At 38.9% G+C, this 22,464-nt stretch overlaps 1 protein-coding gene across 1 annotated transcript in view; it reads right to left on the reverse strand.

Annotated features, from left to right (window-relative positions):
• Positions 1-22,464, reverse strand: part of LAMA3 (laminin subunit alpha 3) — a 118,279-nt gene that overhangs the window by 45,977 nt on the left and 49,838 nt on the right. Inside the window, exons 23-38 of the mRNA XM_074899078.1 lie at positions 20,363-20,501; positions 18,650-18,792; positions 17,227-17,327; positions 16,958-17,111; positions 15,380-15,540; positions 13,052-13,160; positions 10,759-10,856; positions 8,326-8,491; positions 7,789-7,915; positions 7,565-7,704; positions 7,092-7,207; positions 6,356-6,567; positions 5,327-5,531; positions 2,609-2,753; positions 1,640-1,780; positions 448-612 (exon numbers count right to left, since the gene is read on the reverse strand). Of these exons, the coding sequence (XP_074755179.1) occupies positions 448-612; positions 1,640-1,780; positions 2,609-2,753; positions 5,327-5,531; positions 6,356-6,567; positions 7,092-7,207; positions 7,565-7,704; positions 7,789-7,915; positions 8,326-8,491; positions 10,759-10,856; positions 13,052-13,160; positions 15,380-15,540; positions 16,958-17,111; positions 17,227-17,327; positions 18,650-18,792; positions 20,363-20,501 (2,322 nt within the window). The remainder of the gene's footprint in view (positions 1-447; positions 613-1,639; positions 1,781-2,608; positions 2,754-5,326; positions 5,532-6,355; positions 6,568-7,091; positions 7,208-7,564; positions 7,705-7,788; positions 7,916-8,325; positions 8,492-10,758; positions 10,857-13,051; positions 13,161-15,379; positions 15,541-16,957; positions 17,112-17,226; positions 17,328-18,649; positions 18,793-20,362; positions 20,502-22,464) is intronic.

Below are 22,464 nucleotides of genomic sequence, written 5' to 3' on the forward strand. Positions count from 1 at the left end.
TCCCAAGCAACACCTCAAAAGCAAAAGGTTCGGTTTTTTGTATGCTACTGAGCATGCTATCACCTCTTACTCTTTTGGAAATCTGCCCAGGAGATACTCTAGGCAGTCTAAAGGATACTCAGGCATGTCAGCAAGCTCTAAATGTTCTGGGTTTCAGAAAAACAGCTGAAGGTACCAGCTCTCTGAACCATAGCTCCTGCTATGCTGTTCACATAAAGACCTCCCTGACACCAAGCAAGATGATTAATTCTGTGTTATTGGTTATAATTTTAACACCATACTCAGAAGTAAAATGTTGTGATTCCTGGCATGTCAGGTAAGAGAGATAAGAATCTTGTGAGAGAAGAGTGACAAACATGTCTAATAAAAACAATGAGACTCTTTATCAATGATGCTGGCAAAAAATGAATACATGTTATTAAAAGAGATGAGTTAGGTGTCATTTACCTTCTCTCCCAGGTAAGATGGTGGTGCTTTCCAGTACAAACTATGCACTGAAGCAGGCAATTCTTGAATGTCAGCCACTACACTATTACTGACTGGATTGAAAGTGACTGGAATGTCAATATTTTCATCCACTGCCTCCAAGCTCCAGTTCCTCATGTCCACAAACTAATGAAAATAAATAAAGGGAATAAAAGTTTGTCTCATTCTTTATTAAACTCTACCACCACCAAATAATGAGGATAAATTGTTTAGCCTCTATAACTCACTTAGCATGAAATTCAACTCCTTCAGAGCCAGCCTATGGACTTTGTGCAATGGATGTTGCAAGGACCTCAAAAGAGGGCCTAAGTGGGACAGATGTGCCAAAGCTACTTGGGATACAGGCACTTGGTTTGTCACCTGCAAACTAAATTCTATCTTCAGTTACACAAAGACATAACCTTCCTGGAGGTGACTAGGAATTGTATACAAAAACCCAAGGGTATAATCTGGAGGTGTTTTTTTAAATCCGTTCTAAAATCAAACCAAGGACACTAACCTAAAAGACAGAGTTGCAGACCTATTGTGGTAGGTTACCTGGGAGGAAGGGGACATGGCAGAATATTTGGGAGAGGCAGGCAATGTAGCCTAATATTCTGGTTCTTTGATGCACATTTTATGTTCATGGCTCTTGTTTCATGAAAGACCATACATCCTGTTATTTATGTTGGGGGAGAGAAAGCATAATGCATATGTACCAGAGCAGTTCTATGGTGAGTTGCTCTTGGCTGGCCAGGGCAATAAAACAGAAAGATAGACGTGTTTTCAAAACCAATCTTTGGTGAGGACAAGTCATCACTAGAAAGTATTTTCCTAAAGCAAGTGGAAGTTTGCTGTTGACTTCACTGAGGCCAGATTTTCATTCTTTGCTTGTAAACAGTAAAGTGACACAATCTGGATTGCATCTAGTCTATGTCTAAGCCTAAACTAAACTCCTCATCTACCCTTCTAGGACTCTGCTTCTCTCTTGCACCGTTTCAGACTACACCTAAGTCTTAACAAGGCTGCACTAAATCTGCACTGTTGCTTGCAGAATATTTCTCATCCTCAGAATTTAATAAAATATATTTTCAATTTTGGAGAAAATGTGGCATTTCCTTAATGGAGTAAGTGTAGGTTCATGATAGCAAAGGAAAAAAACTATTGGATACACCTTGGTTCTACGACGATTGGTACTGTGACAGTTGCTGGTTGCTCCAAAACAAAAGCAAGAAGTGCATCCCCTGGGATTAGAAGGGTCCAGATAAAAGGATCCTGGTCGGCAAGTATCACATTCTGCACCTTCAACATTCTCCTGGTAAGGCAGAGTTCAAAGAAGTGTCAGTCCTTTCCTTTTGGTTTTGGTGAGGCCCCCAAAACCTCCTGCACATAAAACAAATCTTCTGAAAGAATATTTATTTAAATGTATGGAAACATGAACCAAAATGTGTGATTGACTGGATACACCATATTTCAAGTGCAATAAAACTGACTTCTTGGAGACTATCATAGTTATGAGCTGTCTTTTCAATTTATAAAGTGAACTATTTGAGTAATAAATATTAGTCAGAGACAGCTGGTAACTTCCCTGCCAAAACCCTCCTGCTGGCTTTTCCAAACCTACAATATAAAAGGTCACTTGTGAAAGTTCACATATATCACATTTAATTATGCAGATCAGAACAAAAGAAGATTTCCTGAATATAATGATGTGTTGAAATGTCAGCTGACATAATATGGCTAAAAAAAGCATGGGACCTTGTTAACGTCCAAAAGCCAAGATGCAGATACATAAAGTGGATCTGTGCAGGGTACAGACTGCTTCAGGGAGTCAATGGACATTGACATTGAGTGGCAGAGTACAGACTGAGTCAGTGGACATTCACTCTGCAGCTCTGTAACATCCTGCAAAGCCTAAGACCACCTGTGCAACTGTCAGATACTGAACTCATTAAAAATGGCATTTAAGTGCTACCATGATAATCTGTGCACATACTGCGAGGTGTGATGGTTTTGTACAGCTGCATTTAATTTTTACTGAAAACTCCATGATAAACTTGCTTAATTCACCCCATTAGATGTGAAATAGTCACTGATGTGCAAATTATGCTTGTGAATGCAGAAGTAATTTGATTTATCTGACCTTGCAGAGACAAATTCCTGTCTGGGGATCGCAAACATCTGGTTCTGTTCCATCTCTGTTACAGTTACATGGCACACAGTTTGGGAAACCATAAGTTCCAGGAACACACTGATCACACTGCCGTCCTCTTATTCCTGGTTTGCATCTTATCAACAAACAAACACACACACAGAGAAGGGAGTCAATAGGAGAGGCAGGAATGGAAGAAGGAAGGGAAGATTCAAACAAAAGGCAGGTGGATCTTTGAAAGGATTGCACGGTTGTGACACAACGTTATCATTTCCATGGAGAAACAGCAGCAGGTTAGTATTGTTCTCCAATTTGAATGGTGAGACATTTTAAATGGTCATGGAACTGATTAGGAATGGATTTGCTTTTGAAGGCTATAAATGTTCACAGTAGAATTAGACTTCTGCAGCTATTCAGTGCTTGCAGTGCAGAACTACTCTCTCTATACACCAAGGTGTGAAACATGGATGTTGTACCCAGGTAAGCGGAGCTGGAATAAGATTTATAGCTGGAGGATGTGACTGGGAGTGACTCAAAGCACTTACCTGCTAACAAAAAGGTGGAGAATCCCAGGCATATGAATAATTATGGGGACTTCAACCTGCCACAAGTCTTAGGTTCATTTACAACTGTTCACAAAGGATAACACCCACTTTGTTCACAGTGAAGGGTGAATGACTTGAATTTGTTTAGGTGAAGTACAGCAGATGCAAAAACCAACACCAAACTATGGACGAGGCTTGAGATCAGAGAGAACATCTTTCCATGGCAGCACATACTTCACCCTATCTTTACAACAAACTTGCAGTCTGATAAAACTAGTGAAATTGTAGATCTGATGATCCTTCTTCCTCCTGCCTATGCTGGTAAACTCTTTGAATCAGCCCAAAGCAGATTTCAAGAGAGTAAGGATCTACTGATAAGGAACGTCTGCCACCACCACCATCCACATCTTTACATTTTAGTTGTGATAATTTTTAAAAGTCTCAGCAAGTTGGTGGAGTCTCCTTTGGTTCTCAGCACCAAATTCATATGTGCATTAACGCTATGAATTTAATGGAAATAAACAGTTAAAGTATGCAGACAAGGTAGACTGCCCTTCATGTAATATATGAAAGTAATTACTCAATCCAACAAACAGTGGGCAAGGTTTCTCAGAGTCTCTCTGAATACATTACCCTCACACACAGATAGCTGAAGCTGGATGGGGACTTTGAATTCATGTAATCCACAGAAGGAAAAGTATTAATCAGAATTTAGTAGTTGGCTATATACTTCAGCACTCAGTCCAAAAGTATTTGCTAAACGTCAAATTTTCCTTCAGAATTTTTTACCAATACACTGTCATTTCTTTGATGTTTCCATTTAGGCTGCACATGAAAAATAACACCATTATAAACAGGCAATACAGCTTTTCACTTAAATGGAAAATGTGACTATTTCTGCAAAAATTATCCTCAGTTTGAGTTGAGTAGAAATGTGCTAAACCCTTTCTTTGAAATACGAGAATTTATTTGACTGAATTATGTATTTGATGTATTTTTGCATAGTATTTATTTTTATTTTGTATTGTATGGGGAAAATGAAAGCAGAGACTAATAAGATTAAAAGTGCATCAGGAGATATAGAATATGCTGCCCTTTAACCCTGAACCCCAACTTCTAAATATGAAAACAGATTCTGGTTTTGCTCTTGGGATAAGACAATTAATTATTCACTTCCTATGAAAAGGACAGACTTAGGAAAATAATTTAAATTCAGGAAATAATATGAGCATTCTCTAAAAATTAGTGTTCTCTCTTGTATTTACAGGCTTAATGGCAGAGCAAGAAGGACAAATTTCTCTTTGTTAAGACCCTAACAGTCAAACCAATCAGACTGAACTGATCCTGGCCTTACACATCCTATTGGCTATCAAGTATTTGTACTTGCTATTTAAGGACTTGATCTCCCTGAGGAAGTAATAGAAATGTTCAACTATACTAATATGACAGCATCTGAATTTAAGATCATTCCCTATGGTTGTGGCTGTATGCCACACCTATTTTAGAGGACGTACATAAGAGAACAAAACTGAAGAATTTATTCTCATCTCAGTATTCAGAGCTACAGAAAAATAAGCATGTCATACAGAAGGCATAATTTTCAGGGCAGTTAACACCTATGGCTCCAATGGAACCATATTTTCCATAGACACAGCACCTATCATCAAAGTTCCTCCGAATTTATTAAAAACATTGAAGCTTTACAGTACTTAAAAACATCATTAAACTTAAATCTAGACAACAGACTGTGGAAGGTCAACTGCAAAGTTTTAAGAATTGGGGCAAAAATGTACACCATTATAAATGATGTACATGTCCAGAAGTCAGGAGCTCTGATCTGAGGTCTGCTACTAACTGACACTGGGTAAGTCATATGAGCTGGACCAAGATTTGGTGACTTACCATGAGACACATGGCATGGCACTGGCAAACAGAATGCAAGCCCAGGAATCCCAAATCCCACCATTAGTTACCTTCACAAACCAATTTTCCACGAAAACACTGCAGGTGTCCCTGAAACAGCCAAGTCCTCACTATCGCCAAGCATTGCTTAAACCCCTATTCACCACCATTAAAGTTTCCAACATCCCCCGCCAAATACCTGAAAAGAACAGTGAAGCAAACCACTTGGGCATTGTTTATAACACACATAACCCAAACTTACTGGCATTGCCCATTGTTTTTTTCACATTCTGGACTTGCCACATTAATGACTCCTCTTTCTGAACAGTTGCAGCTCTCGCAGCCAGCAAGAGGGTGATAGCTGAAGTAATGTTTCTCGCACACTTCGCATTTTGGCTTCACAGTTTGCACAGGGCAAATGCATTTACCAGTCACGTCATCACAGAGACGCTGCCCGCAGTTGCACACTAAGTTAAAAAAAAATGTTGTACAAATCAGTCACATCTCAACTTACAACGATCAACTCTTACTGAACTTGCATATGAAACAGACACAACCTTTATATGTAAAGGGCATGATTCTTTTCTCTCTTTCCCTACTTTTAAGCTCGGGGTCATGGAAACCAACTATGTGACTGTAACAGTCATTTCAAAGAGTAGCTTTAGTGCCTGGCTCTTTTCCATAGATTGGTTGCTTAACTTCACCACAAGCATTATTAATCACTTTCCAATATGGCCAGGGATTAAACAAATAGTTTTGGTGTTAAGGGCACCACTTTTAGAAAGTAACATTTATAAACATTGAGTATAATATCTGGGAAGGCAGCTGAGGACTGTTGGTGTAAACCATAAATCTGCTGATGTTATTAAGAATAACATCAGAATATGAGGAACTAGGAATGCTGTGTCTCTGATTATGGAAAATCTTGAAGGTGTAAACTGGGATACGACAGTAATAATGGAAATGATTTAGCAATCAGTGCAGAAAAATCCATTCGACTGAAAAAGCGGCAATATGGATTTTAACCAGTTTAACTGAAAGCCTACTACAACTGAACAGACAACTCATGCAAAGACACACTCCTCTGTGAACCAGGTGTGCTTTAAGGAAATGGGGTTACTCCTGCCTTAAGTTAAAAGCTATACTTATGCTAAATCGACGATGGCTCAAACAGCCTCTCATAGGATCGAGCTCTATAGAGAAAAGCGAGGCAGCAGTACCTATGCAGTAAAATCAGATAATTAAATAAAAGGTGAAGTCAGGTGCTGAGTAAGTCCGAGCATGTACTTACACTTGCAGTATGGGAATCCATAGTAGCCAGTTTGGCATCGGCTGCACTGACGACCAATGACATTACGTCTGCAAATACACTGTCCTCCCAGAGGGCTGCAAGTAGGGCTCATGGCACCTGCACTATGGCAATTACATGGCAGGGCTCCATTGTTGTAGAAAGCCACTAGTGACCTTACAGAGTCCTTACAGAAGGCCGACGATCCTTCTGGGCTATTTAAATTGAAATATAAATCATGTAAGTACTGGCACTTGCGAATTGTTATGAGCATGCTTTGCAGTGGTTCAGGAAACTAAGGTCCTGTCTTTCAAACAGCTCTTTGACATAAGGATGGCATCAGCACACATGCTGGGATATACTTTAATTAAACTAGTGGTGAATGGCTTTGAACATGCAGGTAAGTGAATTTTTTTCAAAGAAAGAGTGTGTATTAGTCATATCAGTTCAGACACGCCAAGCAAAATACCAAATACCAAAGATGGAAATACCAAATACAGAAAGATGACATAGATTTTCCTCTTTTGTACTGTGAGCAATAAAGCTCTGCCTTTACATTTCATTTACAATAGAAAGTCATGGAAAAGTGACTCATGGAAATTTAATGGGCCAGCATAAGCCATGAAAAGCATTTTAATGTAGCACAATGATGGGGATTTTATACATATGTCTTTAATACAGAGTAAAAGTGATATTAATTCCCAGCTTCTTCAGGTTTTTTTTAGAAAGCGATGCTTACTCAATATAAAAACTGTTTCCTCCACATTGGCTGATAAAATCAAATGACTTGTCCACTGTCTTTTTGTCAAGAATTTTGTAACTGTAGATGTCTGCTGGAACAACTAAGACATTTTCCTTAAAACAAGAAAGCTAAATTGTAAATTTCAGAGAAAAACAAAAGATACAAGCTAAGGCATTTATATATTTAAATGTTGCTTCATTATGTGTTCTGGATTTTCCCCAAACCTTTAACGTTTTAACTGAAAAAAATAGGAAAATATACTTCTTATCTTCCCCCCAGAGTTGTGATGCTACAAGCAGTGTACAAACAGTGTCTTAAAAATTTAAAATAAAACAAGCAGTGTACAAGATCTTAAAAATTTGAAACACAACAATAAATTATTTCTTTCTGGCTTTCATTTTTGAATCTATCTCTAAACAAATGGTGAAATTAAAATAATATTTCAAAGTACATTTATGTAATAAGCGTACCAGGACCAGCATTCTTCCATCAGGTATCATCACTGTAACAGAGACCTCAGGTTCAGAAATGTCAAGCTCTATTTGGTTTTCTGCAATCACCTGATCCCGACAGCCAGAGGTATGAGGACAGAATGAGGCATTGAAGGAACCTAGAAGGAAAAACATGCCAAAAAATGCTCCATGTGCCAAAATGCTGAGAAAGGAAAGGGCTTACGTCAAATTCAGATGCTCACCTGACCACACACGTCCCGCATCCACACGAACTTGCACGGGGAACACCGGGTACGCTGGCTGATAAAAATGTAACACAAATACATATCTGCCCAAGCGGGGCACTCTGCCACTCAAGGTAATCTGGTTCTGCAGGAACAAGAACAGATCTGATTGATAGTATATTTGTTTTGTGAAATATTCTGGGGTTTATGAGCTGTGCTCTGTGCCACCTACCTGCAGTGAAAGAGAGGGGGCTTAGCATCTCTCAGAAAGTTAAATATCTTCAAAATATGGCATTACCGCTGCATGCTCCTATCTGTTTGCATGCCAAACACATCTAATGTTCTTCTGCAGTCTGTGAGGCTACTGCATAGTTTAGAAAGAAGCTGGCATTTTTGTTTCTCTTTCTGTATATTGTCTTTGTGGCTTACTCAGTCTGCAACATTTTGATCATATCACATCATTCAGTTCTGATTCTCTTAAAGTGTTTAATCTATTTAACTTTACTAAGAACATACTTTGTGACTTATGTACAAAGTTTTCAAAATATGACATACCTGTAATGGTGTCAAGGTGACTCCATTAACTGAGTTGGAAGGTAAAGGGGCACTCAGTGGATCATAGAGTATATTTCTCCGTACTTCAGAAATTTTCCCATCCTTGAATGCATCCAAAACCAAAGCTGCTGGTGGAGTGTCATACACTGAGGAAATGCATGCTGCACTAAACACAGAATTACAGTAATTACTTTTAGGGCCAGGAGAATTTCTTAAGCATCATAACAGGAAAAGTGGTCAACTCACAAAAGTCAATATATTGCACTGTATCACAATTAATAATGCAATAGTAACTCCTCTTACTCTCTGGATTCTGTGTAAGTGATCAGAAAGGAAACAAAAACAAGAGGTATGGATTTAACCCACAAAGGGCAAAATGTACATTAACTGATTTTATTCACTCAAAATTTCCATAACCTGAACAGTTTCAATAGAATGAGTTTGCTAAGGAAGATGAAACCTAAGAGAACCAGGAGTGTTAAAAAATTAAATCAATTTTAGCTAATGCAGTTAGTTACATTTACCAGAATCTGTACTAACATCAAATTCTCAGTTTTACAAATATTTACATAGGTGTATCCTTTAAACATGCAAGTTTTCCCACTGAAGTCAATGGGACTACTTAAGTACTTAGAAGTTAAGTATACAATCAAATATTTGTAGAACTGGAGCCAAGATAAATAACAGTGCTCCTTGAAAGCATCCTTATTCATTCACTGCTGTGTTTAACTATTTATTCCTTGGTATATTTAATTCTGAAGAACCTGAATGAGAGAAGTATTTTCCAAGACTGCAGGAAAAAATGTTTGGGGAGGGTTCTAATAGTATTTGTTCACTTCTCCTAAGTACTCAACAGACAGTGATTGATCTTTGCTCAGGACAGGCCCAGAACTGGAATGGCAAGTATGTTTCAGGGCCAGGATTGAGATGTATTTACCAGGCTTGTGTGGGAAATCATATGCAGCATCCACTTATAATGCTGCTAAATGGAGCCAAGACTCTGCATCTTTCAGCTTGGTGAACACTAAACACTTTCAGCAAAGCAGAAATGCTGCCAGATGATGGTCTTAATAACGGAACATAAACATACAGTAAACTATGCAAATATAACGAGATTTAAAAAAACCACAACACAAAACCAAAGTAAAAGGTACATTAGCTTTTGTACATTTCTACATTAGCTTTATTTTACATCAAGTTTTTCACCCAGTCTCCTTCCCCCATTCTACTCATAATATAAATGCCCAGGATGCAAAACACCTTCGGTGCGAGGACACTTAAGTCTTAGAAGTCTGCTCTCAGTTGTAACACTCTGAACAGGAGAATTAAAGCTGTGATTCAATGCTATGAATGCTTGGAAGCCAACAACAGTCACATGCTTTTATCCAATTTACTATCCAGATTTTTCTGTTTTCTGTTTCAATTTAACCATTATATTAGGAGCTACTGTCTGGAAAATTATTAGACCTAGTCTCCAACTCTTTCTGCCTCCAAAGTCCTGTAAATGACATTTACTTTTACTTTGAGGCTCTTGCCATTGCCAGATCAGTAGGAAGAAAGCCTTAAGAGTATCATCATGAGGGACACCCTGGGGAGTGCAACAGGAACTGAAATGTGGGGCCCCCTAATTTGGAAGCTGCAGTGATATTTCCTCCCTGGTCCAAAGAATAAAACATATGGGAAGGGGAAGAACTTCAACAGGACAGAGCAAATGCTCTGCAGAACCCAAACCTGACCACTTGGGAAGTGAAAATTCAGGTTCAGATCTTCACAGCAAGCAAAGAGTCAGTGCTCTAATTACTGGTCCTTATACAAGTACAATGGAGGAGAAGGATCACCTGGTGTTGCTGGAGTGGAGGGGGGTGGGGGGGTGTGTGTGTGTGAATGCTGAGAATCACACCTACCATATGGGCCCCATGATGAGATGGACAAGGGCATGGCTTGTTTGTGAAGCAGGGATTTACACGTTGAGTAGTTTGGTTCTGCCAAGTTGAGCTGGTGGATTTGTGCCTGAAAGGGCAGTCACATTCCCTGTCTAATGACAAATTAAAGCCATTTTGGAACAGCTGAAGCAGTAATGTGCAGAATGAAATTCCAGATGGAGCAGCAAGCATTTCAGGCTGCTGAAGTAGCAATGTTTCTCCAGCTGGGACACCTATCATACTGGACAGAGTGTGACAGATGCGTGATTTCTAACGCATCAACACTCAGTAGTTCAGACAAGCCAGAAGAGGCTAGTATGAACAACATCCTGCACAAAGACTGTCTAGATTAACACTAAACTTCAGCATTTTTACAAATACTACTTTGCAAAAGTGGCCTACAAATCACCTGTGAGTCACTGGGCAAAGTTTCATTGAAAATAAAATACTATTTAGTCTGCCTTTCAAGGTCTTCTTCAGAAAATAAGAAGGATAAAACCAAGCAATTTACCTTCCATCATGGGTACTTCTGTAAGCAGCTATGCACTGTACTTTAGGATCCACATATTCTGGAGAAAATTCTTCAGCTGATATAATACAAACCTTGTGCTGAAAAATAAGCAAAAGGCACAATTAACAGTTAGTATCACAAACAACCAGGCCAGGCCTGAATGGGAAGGATGAAGCCTAATTTTAGCATGGGGAAGCCTTGAGCCCAAAGCCATGTTCTGTCATGGACTTTCCACAAGATTTTGGATACCTTTACCTCTCTGCACCTGAATGCCTCAGTGTTGAAAAGCATTTTTGTCCTTCTGAGGCAACTGTTGGCTGTTCAGAAGTTAAATAAATTAATATGTAAGTATATGTATAGCAATGGGAATGACAAGACAAGCTTGCAGTGTCAGAAGCTAGGCAAGGAGCATACAGAGGTGTGAATAAAAGCCCTCATCTGTGGTATCAGAGACCCTGAGGGAATTACTAGATCTTTTGAAATGCAGACATGAACGCTTGTTGGCACAAAGTACATCTGAGTGAGAATCAGTGACACCAGGATTTCTCTCCCAGTAGATTCAGAACTAATTTTAAAAGCCAACAAGACTTCATATGATTTCTTTTTAAACTAAAACTAGACATGAACAAATGAAGCTGTGGTAGTCCTGCTGTAGCCATGGTAGTAAGCACATAAGGGAAGGCTTGAGGGTAGACAAAACAGTTTGCACTAATAAAATTTACTACCTGCTCTTACAAAATATCTAATATAGGTTACAAAACTTCTGCATGAACTACTTGAAAGGAGATAAAAGATGCCTGATAAGCAGTAGGATAACTAGCACCGTGTATTCATATAAATAAAAATTACATAGGTAGAATTCATTAATGTGCAAAGTGATTCATTTTAGAAGCAGGTCTGAAAGGAGCTCAGTTTGTGTTTTAGCAGTAGCGAACAGGGACTAGAAACTAGAAACCCTCTATAAACTAGAAGGCAGAGTGCTAAAATTCCCTTTTTCTGGGCAGCAAACACTGTGCCTGTCCTGCATGTAGTGACCTACGGGGCTCCAGCTCATTACAGCAGAACAAGGGTAGACTCTGTAGCCTTGAACTGCACTTTATGAGCAGATAGAAAATTAGTGTGAAACATTGTCTGGGTTTAGACAGCTCATATGCATCAGTGTGAGATAAAAACTATCAAGTCGTAAGAGCCTCTCTTGAAAGCTGACCTCAAGAACCCCACTTCCCCTTTATTTAGACCAGATTTCTGAACTCCAGTGTTCGGGTGGTTCCCCTTTGCCTCTCTGGTCTACAGGAGAAGGGGTCACACATGGGTCTTTAACTCCAAAGCTGCTGCTCCATGATTAGTGTCCATATACCTGAAGCTCTTATTTTCCTCCTCCATCCCGTCTTTTGCTAAATGCAGTCTTTACATTTAACACAGGGAAATATTTCCTAGATCTCAGGAAAATATTGAAATTTATATTTATATAGCAAGTTATCCAGAGAACGAAAACTAGAATTTAAAAATAAAAATACAGAGATTCTTAGCACAAGAGACTAATAGCAACATCATTTCGATGTGGATCTTTTTAGCACAGCAGTTGCTGCAGGGAGCTAACAGACAATTTAAATGGTGTTTGTTCACATCGAACACTGCCTTATGAAATGAAGAAAGCATGTGTCGGTTGTTACTCCTAATAGTTCCACAGAACTACTCTATGTTTATAGCTGGGTTTCAACTCTAGATTTTAACCAACTGTAACTCACCTTGTGCTTCTAAAATGGAAAACAGAAACAACATAGAAAATTCAGTGTTCAGAAAAACTTATTCCTGGGGTGGCCAAGAGAGGGCAGTGAAGGCTTTTCATTCAAAGTATTTAAAGTTCAATTATTAATAAATGCATTTATTACCTGAAATGAATGCATTTATTACCTGGATTTTGTAAGAGACCCATGAAACTCCCACATGGGTTTTGGGGATTTAAAAGCAGTGAAAGATAGGGGGGGAAAAAAAAGACATACAAAATCTACTAGAAGATTTTTCATTTAAAGTTTACATGCAGAACAGAGAGGGAAACGAAAATAAAGCACAAGAGAGTTGGAAAAACCCTTGCCAAGAAAGGAGAATTTCTGTTTATCTTCGAAATTTGCTTCAGTATTCTCTCACTATATATATAAAAACATCTTTAAGCATCTAATATACATAATTTCACACATTACCACACCAGCATGTGAACACTGGGAGGAAAGCATCTCTCTTTAGCTGCTCAGGGAACAAGTATTACAAAAGGGAGAAGAAAACAAAAACTTACCAGAAGAAAATTAATTGATGATGCCTTAAGATGTATCTTTGTATCTGCTAGAAGGTCATAGGCTGCAATGCGATTCCTGTCGTCAACTACAACACTGCGACAAAGGAAACTGAGACAGAAAGAAGGGTTAAAAATGTGCTGGCATTGCAATGTTGTTTAGGCTACCGTCTAGCTCAGCCACCTAGCTTCTGGCTAGCCTCACCACTGGTGCGTAGCCATCCTGCTGGATCATAGGCAACAACTACCTTTGGCCACTGGTGACCATGCAGTATCCTCGCTGTTGAGACAAAGGATGTACCATGTACAAAATACTGCTTGTCCTTCACAGGCTGACCTACCCAGAGCCCAAACCTCCAGACGTGAGTGAACAGATAGATGTGAGCAGACAGATACACATATATATGCTACCTTCAGAGGTTACATGGCGTGTAACTAATATTCTGTGCCTGGGCTGTGATCCTTGAGGGACCAGCACACAACAGCTGCTGCTTTCCACTCTGCCAGGAGCCATGGATGGTGTGGATCAGCAGCTCTCACCCACACAGTGGCAGCTGGGCAGGTCTTGATTTTAGGAAGCTATTCTGTACACTGAGATACTTCTCAATACAAGTGAAAAAATGTAAGTTTGCCTCTGACTGACTACCTTTGATTGGCTGTGCATCTTTGGTAAAGACAAATACATACTAAGAGGAAGATTCTTGCTAAAGCTTTTGAACTCTGCCTTGTTCAGGAAGCATGACTCCTGCAACTTGCTAAAAGTAGACAGTTCCCTTTTGCTAAAGAGAAATCATATATGGCTTTAATTTCTTTTCTTTCTTCTGCACTTCTGCTCCGTTAGGCCAGCCAGCATGCTATGGGTGAGAAGCTGTAACCACCATACAACTGCTTCTCTATTTCTCCTATATGAACCAGAGAATGTGGAATTTTCACTCTTGTTTAGAGCACAGCTCAGAAATAAGGATTGCTCAGGGCTAAAGACATTTAAGACCAGAGAAATACAGGTCCCTTATTTGTGATTCACTGGAAGCTTGCAATGTTTTATTCTCTTATGATGCTTTTTGGGGAATAATCAAGTTCACATTGCTGTAAGAAGGCCTGGCACAATATATTCCTGATTCTACAAGTTACTCTTATCTGCATCTCAGTATCTCTTATCTCAGTACATCATTACTTGATTTATTTTTTAACAGAAGAGACTTGTAGCTTCCTGCTTTGGAAAGCTGACACAGCAACTTGCTTGCAGTGTGACCATTATCTTCATGCAGAATGGCTACAGAAGGGACTTACTGCATTGCTACATTGAAGTAGCAAGGGCTTTCTTTGTATTTTCATGAACAATTTCTTAGTGTATCATATGAACAAACAACTATGTTAAAAATTAGTCCATAAAATGTGTTTTTGGGGAAAAAAAAGCAATAAAATGGAAGATTTATAGCAAGTAGTTTGGCACTCAAAGTGTTACTTAACAGGCTAAAATAACAGCTTTCCCCAGCAATAACCTGACAAGGTCACTGCTCCACATAGCTCTGCTCTGTATCACAAACACACGGATGAAAATTATTTTTCTTACCGAGTAATTTCATCCTTAATATCTCTAACCCTCTAACTGGCCAAACACTTGACTCATGGGAAAAACAGATGCATGCCTGCAGTCCCCTGGCACCACGCAGGCTCTCCCAAGGGCACAAACTGCAGGATCTGCAGGATCACAATCCTAATTTGGGTCATAAGGTGAAATGCTCAAGTATTAAAGACAATCTCACTCGGGACAGACAAAATCTCTTGTGCAGAAACATCTGCAGTAACCTCAGTAGCCAACAAGGGTAAACAAGCATTCAGCTGAAGACCTTGACCATAGCCTAACAGCCAGAGGATGGCTACACTCATCAGAGACCTTTACACTTCTTCTTCAGCAGATCTTGCTAGAAATGGTGGGAATACTCTTGCAGAACTAGCTGCTACATTTTTTATAGCCAAAGCCCTTGCACATGTTTTTTACTAAACAAAACCAGTACAGGCATCTGCAGTCAACAGAGGTGCTCTTCCACTGGACATGGAGATTAATACTTTATAAGGATTTATGAATGGATATAAAAAAGTAACCCTGTGTACAGGAAAATGCGTCACTGAAGCAGCAGCAATATTAAATGAGCTGATTGCACAGAGAGAATTAAAAAACTGTACAATACTCCCAAAATCATGTACTTGCTTTTAAATCACCCTAAAATTCAAGCAATCTACAAAGTGAAATGGATCCCAATATATAAAAAGTATAATTATATCCCAAATGCTTATTTAATCATTTAGTGATTCCTCAGAACTTCTTACCTGTATTTACAACTATATATTCTCACTCTGCCTTCAGTGACAGGTCCAGGGCTATGTACTATTACCTCGGCAGTGTATAACTGATCCTCTTCATTGGCATATTCAAAAACCAGAACATAGCGACCGACCTGAGGAACATTTATGGTCATCTGTAAATTGACCTAGGTCAAGAACATTGAAAAAGAAAAAAACTGTTAGATTTTTCAGTTCCTTTCTTGCAGAAAGCTGCCTTTTCCTGCCCTGCAAGCTAACCAGTCAGCATTAATCCCGGGCAAATCCTGTAATGTCTCAACAAAACACATCCAACAGAATGGAAGCAATGCTTATAAATACCACTTTGTCCACTAATATGAGTCAACCAAGTTTAAGAATCATCTAGGTTGGAAAAGACATTGAAGATCATCTAGTCCAACCAAGAAACAGCTGCCATTATAACAGTTCTAGGAGCCTGTAAAATAAGCTTAGGAAATGAGTATATTATTATTTCTCTTCTCCCCAGTAGAAAGTACCAATGAGGAAACTTTAATGATACTAAAAAACTGTCACTGTCATCTCTAAGCTATCTTTTCCACTGAAAAAAATATTTACAGGAAAAAAATTTCTACTACAGCAGTCCTGTATATTGATTCCCTAAGAAGAGTGAAAGCATCTCTCCAGCAAACAACCAAGTGACACTTTCTGAAGCATCAAGATTTCCTTTTAGTTTACCTGCACGCATTGGTTAACACAACACTTGATGCAAAATACTTTGAAGTAGTAGCACAGAAAGTGCTGTGGTTACAGAGGTTTTTGCTACAGTTGGCTATACAATTATTTTCAAATTTAAACAATTTTTTCTCAATATTTCCTTAGGCTATGAACACTTAAACATGTAAATAATTCTGTCAACAGCCCTCTTGACTTCACTGCAATTATTCCTACCAGTAAAGTTTGCACATGCATCAGTGATGAAGCACCAGGGCCTGTGGCATGTAAGTATTCTTGTTGGACTTGGTATTTTTAAAAGCAGTATCCAAGCACAGTAACAGAGGGCATAATCATTTTACATGTAATTATCATGTACTTGATAAAATACCTTATTTTTACCAAACACAGTCTAGTATAACTTTTCATTTCATAAAACATATGTTTCTCTTTCAATGGACCTACAGCAGTGGCGTAATAGTGGCTTCTGCTTGTTTTTCAGTGAAGCAATTTTTACTTAAGTATTGCTATCTAAGAAAAAAAAGAAAATAATAGAGAGATGTATGTACACCTTTTCTGCTGACAAACCATTATGCCATTTCTGCAGCAATTGAAGAGTATGCTGAACAAGCCAGTATGTCTAAAGCAGAGGGATTTTTATTTAATGGAATACTTCTGTCAGAGTGAAACGTCCACTCTAGTCACAGTTATAAATCTGCCTACGCTGATCCATTTACACAATTCTGTATAAAATGCAGAACTTGGCGCAGAGTCTGTTTTAGGGATGAGTTACAGATCTGCAAATCCTGAGCTGTAAACTTGCAACCATTTTAGTCCAGTAGGTTTATAGACAATAGTGCAGATGGGACTGAAATTAGCCTGTAGAAATCTGACCTCTCTTCCACTGATATGGGTCATCACTGGTTGATCAGGAGTTGGCTGTCGCACAAGTATTCTTCTGTATTCTCCCCCGTGTCTGAAATACGCTGCCTCTGAACCAAGGACACAGGAAAATCTGCCCAATGGCAAATGCTGATAGAGCAAGCAGCTTACATAAAAAAACAAACCCAAACAAAACACAGGATTATTATTGTTTTCAAGTGCAGCTGGATAACAATAAAATAATCCAAGGCACTGGTTTATTCTGTAGCATATATACTGACTGCTCTGTTGAAGCATGTCCTGAATAGGTGCAAGGCTCTGTAACTTGTATCTGCAAGATGGATGCTTCATAGTAATCACTAGGTAACAGCACCATATAATCCTAAAAACAAAGAATACAAAGAAATGCAAGCATACAACCATGCAGAAAATCAGAAAAGAAACATCTCTAGACTTTTATAATGTAGCAATGAACAAAACTAACCACATAAATAATTTTTACAGAGGATATCTGCAAGATGTGGATTTTTTTTTATTACATCAGAATGTGTCTCCCTAACTCTATTTATACTTTCATAGAGATGAAACAAAGGCAGCTGCCCTGTGAGCAGGTAACTCTGAAGCCACTCCCCCATCATGTGTAGTACAAGACAGTGCTCATAAAGGAGCCTCCCCATGGCTTGGTAATACATAGCCAGCTGGGCGCAGTTTTCACCCAGGAGTGCAATTCACATACACAACTCAACTGCGCGTGGCTCCACAAGGGAGATTCACATATCCCAGGTGACTGTATAAAAATACTCCATGTAACCTAGAAGATGTGCTTCAAAAGCTGGTGCATTTTTGCTCCACCTTGCTTACTTAAATTAACATATTAGAATTTATATATAAAAACTGTTATTGTGAGAACATGATGGGTTAAGATCATTAATAAATTCCTTTTCAAAGGTATTAGTAAAAAAAACAGGCACAATAAGTACTGTCACTTTCAGCATGAAGTATGTTTGCAAGCTCTTTAGTAACATATAATGTGGTATTCCATAAATTTAACAGCGCTCCAGGCTTAATGACTGAAGACACTGGCTACTTGTTAACCCTATACAATATACATATGAATTTCAGTATGCTGTCTTGGTGATCATACATTTTTAAGGTTTTTCATAAATGATCACCTCAAACAATTTGTCTTTTTATAACAATTTCTCAGAGCCACTGTCAGAAAATTTTTCAGTTTTTCAGGAAGTGAAAGGAGAGTAATGATGGGAGGACAAAAACATGTAAGAAAATGACCTGCTAATCATGCAGTCCATCTTATACACTTTTTTGAAGAATTTTTGTCAAGAAACTAAGGCCTTGGTCATCTGTGGCTGAGACAAGTTTTAGATACAACACCTGATATGTAAGAATTATAATATGAATTTCTGTGAGCATTTATGCTCAACCAATTGTGCTGTATATTAGTATTACTTTATTCTTTGAAGGTACAGATTCCAGATAAATTTTGTAAGCACAATTAGAGCAGGTGAAAGTCAGAGAAGAAAAAGGATTAAATAAGAGGTTGAAGTGTAAATTTACATAATGATACTCTGCTGCTGTACTGGTGCTGAATTTCAGTTGTTTGCAGGGTTCTTCCCAGCAAATAACTCCAGAGCAATACTATCAAGACAGCCTTCAAGCACTTGTTTTCCTCAATTGTTTTCTTACCAAGAGGACTTCCTCTGCCATTATACTGAAAGTCCACATGCCTGGAACCAGTGAGAAAGGCTCTGTGGAGCTTATTCCTGGGATTGTGACAAAAGCTGGCTCCTTGCTGGGTGGGAAGACAAACTCTTTGCTCTGAGCAGCCCCTGCCAGAAAAAAGAAAAAAAAAAATCAAGCTAAAATATAAGGGACTGTGTAAAATGTCTCTACCTGCTTAGTGTGTTGTACTGATGATTTCATCCATTAAACTTGGTCTAACAGGAGCTGATCAATGCTTTTCTGTCAATACATATTAACACTGCATTTGACCATACACAGTAATCTACAGAGCTATGAAGTGGTGGTTATCTTTGTTCTTATTAGTCTTGAGCAAATTGATTCAGAAAGGCAGAGCTCTGCCTCTGTAATGGTCAGTTTTGCAATATTCTGAAATGCTCATTTCTTCACTTTCTCCTTCCATGATTTTTCCATTCAAGCTGTCTCTGCACTGACTCACAATATGTTTGGCTGATGCAAAGCCTGTTCTCATGTGACTTTAAGCCAAATAGTTCAGATATTGGAAGTTCTCAGTAGCATCTAAAATGTTTAGTTACAGATAGTAACTGAAGGTAACTTCTGAGCAGAGATGATGTACAACAGAGATGTAGCTGCAGTATGCTTTAGCAAACAGAAGTTGTGAGGATCAATTGTTATGAATATTAATGGTTTCCTCTTTGAAACCCCTGGACACAGACAAGAACTGGTTCCCTGCTTTCCAGGCAATATAAACTGAGTGGTATCTGTGATGTCTTCAGTTTTGTCTCCTCTAAATAACTGAAAGGATCTATGACTAAACTCCATTAGCTCCCATCAGTATGCTGAGGTTAGTCATAATAAGCGATAATTCTGCATACAGGCTTGGTATGTTTCTACCATTCAAAGGACATAGAGTACTTCTCTTTTATCAGGGCCCAAAAGGCATCACATGCTGTTGAGGTAACTAGAGCTAACTTGGTAGATTGGATTCATCATTAAATAAATGTTATTCATGGAATGAAGTCAGAAGCCACCTTTAAACTGAAATATCAAAGGCAACTAAACCAAAATAAGTGCTGTAATCCCTTCTTTAAAAGCTTCATAAAACACACAGTTCAGAGCTTCCAAGTGCAGAACTGAAAGTACTAAGTTTGGCAAACATTTGAAAAAATAAATGTTGATTACTACTGTAAGCAGGAGTTTCATGCAAACACAGCCACATCAATTACACAGCAAAATATATTAGAAAAAGCACAAAAGCACTGACACTGTTAAAAGTGATGTATTTTAAGAGACATTACAAATTTGACTTAGATGCACCCTGAAAAGTTTCCTCTGATCTAACATTCATCTGATCTGTTGTGCCGTTGAGTTGCACCTACCTGTTTCAGGCTGAGATTGACAAGCAGATATGCGACCAGACACTGTGTCACCTCCAGGGTTAATATACCTCAGGATAATGCGAAATAAGTAGAGGTTTGATTTTTCCACATTCAAAGTTATCCTCACTTCATTCTGAAAAATTGAAGTTAATAAACAAAAACAGCCATAAAGTGCTGAATAGAGGAACAGTTAGAAGCCATGCAAGCACCATACTAAAGTCCTACAAGAAAACACACATGCAGACAAGTACTGGAATGGCAATGCTGGTGTATGACAGAGGACGACAGGCAAGCCTAGTGAGAAAATTAATTCACTTACAAGTATAATTAGTGCCAAAATGTTTTCCCTCAGCAACTGAGATCTTCCCTTTAGAGCTTTTTGAGCCCAGGCTGACATAGCGGAGGACTAGGTGGAAGAGCTTAGGGGAAGCCACAGTAATAGGCACAACCACCTCTGGCTGGGAAAAATAAAAAGAAAGGGGAAAAGGAGGAAAGGAAAGTATATTATTTGTTACTAGCACCCAGAGAAAGAAAAACCATTTGGCAAAGACAAACTCCATAACAGAAAAGAAAGGCTTGGGCAGCTTACAAGAGAATATAGAACAAAACCTTCTGTAAAATAAAACTCTTGTTGAATAATAGCTTATCAAGAACACGGAATGGCAGAACTAACATGTCTGTTGATATTGCACTTTGATACTTGGACAGTACTTTACTCTTATTCTCCCCTCCTGTGCCATAAAGGAGGCGTATGGAATCAAAGGCTGTCCCTGTTCCTGGCTTCCCAAGGTACAGGCCAGAATCACTGATCCTAGTCTGAGATCACACACAACACTTCACAGCATACAGACATCTCAGACTGTCACTGCAACTTCTGCTCCTCCACCACATCCCAGTTTCTTAGAGATGCGACACCCTGCATGACTTTGCCCTGACACTGAACTGACATCTCTGGAGTCATGATGTTCTCAAGCCCACAGAAGGCTGCATTCACTCAGCCTCCGTTATTTAGCTTTCAGATCAACAGAATTGACTGAGACATATACAAAGGCTGGTGGTAGATTAGGAAAAAATAGGATTGGTGCAACCTCAAGTGTTTTGGCTTCCTTCCTTCCATCCTAAATCCTAAAGCTCCCCTCATAATCCAGCTCCCACGAGTTCACCCACCACAACCCACTTGCTGACCCTTTCCAAGATGCTTGTGGTACAGTGACCTCCATTCTGTTTCCCCAAATGCACACAGGTTTTCTCTGTTCCATACATTTGAGAACAGAGCACAAAGCCTCATTTTCTCTTACTCCTAAAAGCTACAATAAATGCAAGAATGCCGTCTCCCATATGCTGCTCTGAATGTAAATTCCTCAGTTCTGTCATCACCATCCCCTAGACCTCCACTTTAAAAGAAAAGCAAAGCAGAAAGCAAAGATGAACATATGACTGATGACAGGGCTGAGAGATCTATGGAGACTAGATAACTAAAATCTAGGTGACTGCAGAAGGGCAGTGGACCAGAATGGAAAATACAAATAAGTAGAAGAAGGTTTTACATGTGTTGTTTTAAATGGAGAAGGATGACTTCTGAAGGATACTACATGGATAAGGCAGGCATTGAGGGAATACGAAAAATACATATGAACAAAAAAGAAAAGGCAAAAGAAATAAAGAAACGAGCTTCAGGAGATTTATCCAAATGGTTTCTAAGATTTTACGGAAAATCTAGAAGACACAGTGAAGGGAAAGAAAGAAGAGATAACTGAGGAATGAGGGAGGAAGAGATGACGGTCCCTGAGTTCAAGCAAAGGCAGGGAATGGGTAGAAATTATTCTTTGAGCTCTGTCACAAACTCAGGCAACTCTGGTCAGAGCTTTAAAATCGGAGCCTGACTGTCAGCTTCTCAATCTATAATGAGACAACCATGTCAACAGCATGACAGAGCACCAGTAACCTCCACTGAGCTCACACACAGCTTATTTATTTCACCTCAATAACTTTTAAATGTATTGAAATAGTTTCTTTTCACAAATAGTTGTGACATTAGCCTTTTGTATGGTAGATGTGGTAACACTATTTGTCTTCTACAAAATAAATGTCCGGAGGATTATTTCAGGGTCCTGCAAGACACAAAAACGCTATATCAAAATTAGGAAGGTCCCTTGAAATGAAGAACATGAGACTATCTCAGTTAGGCAAGCGTCTAAGGAGGGCCTAGAGTTTACATGAGTGAAAAGCTTTAACCAGGTAAGCAAAAAAATCCACACACTTTTAGCAAGATTAGAGACTAAGCCCTTTCAATACCTCTTCACCAAATGCAAATCACTGGATATACAAAATCCATATCACTGGATATGAAGTGCAAAAAGCAGCTGAGTTAGAAAGCAGAAGTTTAAAAATCACAGCTACTGGAGAGTTGCCTTTAAATGT

The sequence above is a fragment of the Athene noctua genome, chromosome 2 (genome assembly GCF_965140245.1).
Source record: "Athene noctua chromosome 2, bAthNoc1.hap1.1, whole genome shotgun sequence".
Classification (NCBI taxonomy): domain Eukaryota; kingdom Metazoa; phylum Chordata; class Aves; order Strigiformes; family Strigidae; genus Athene; species Athene noctua.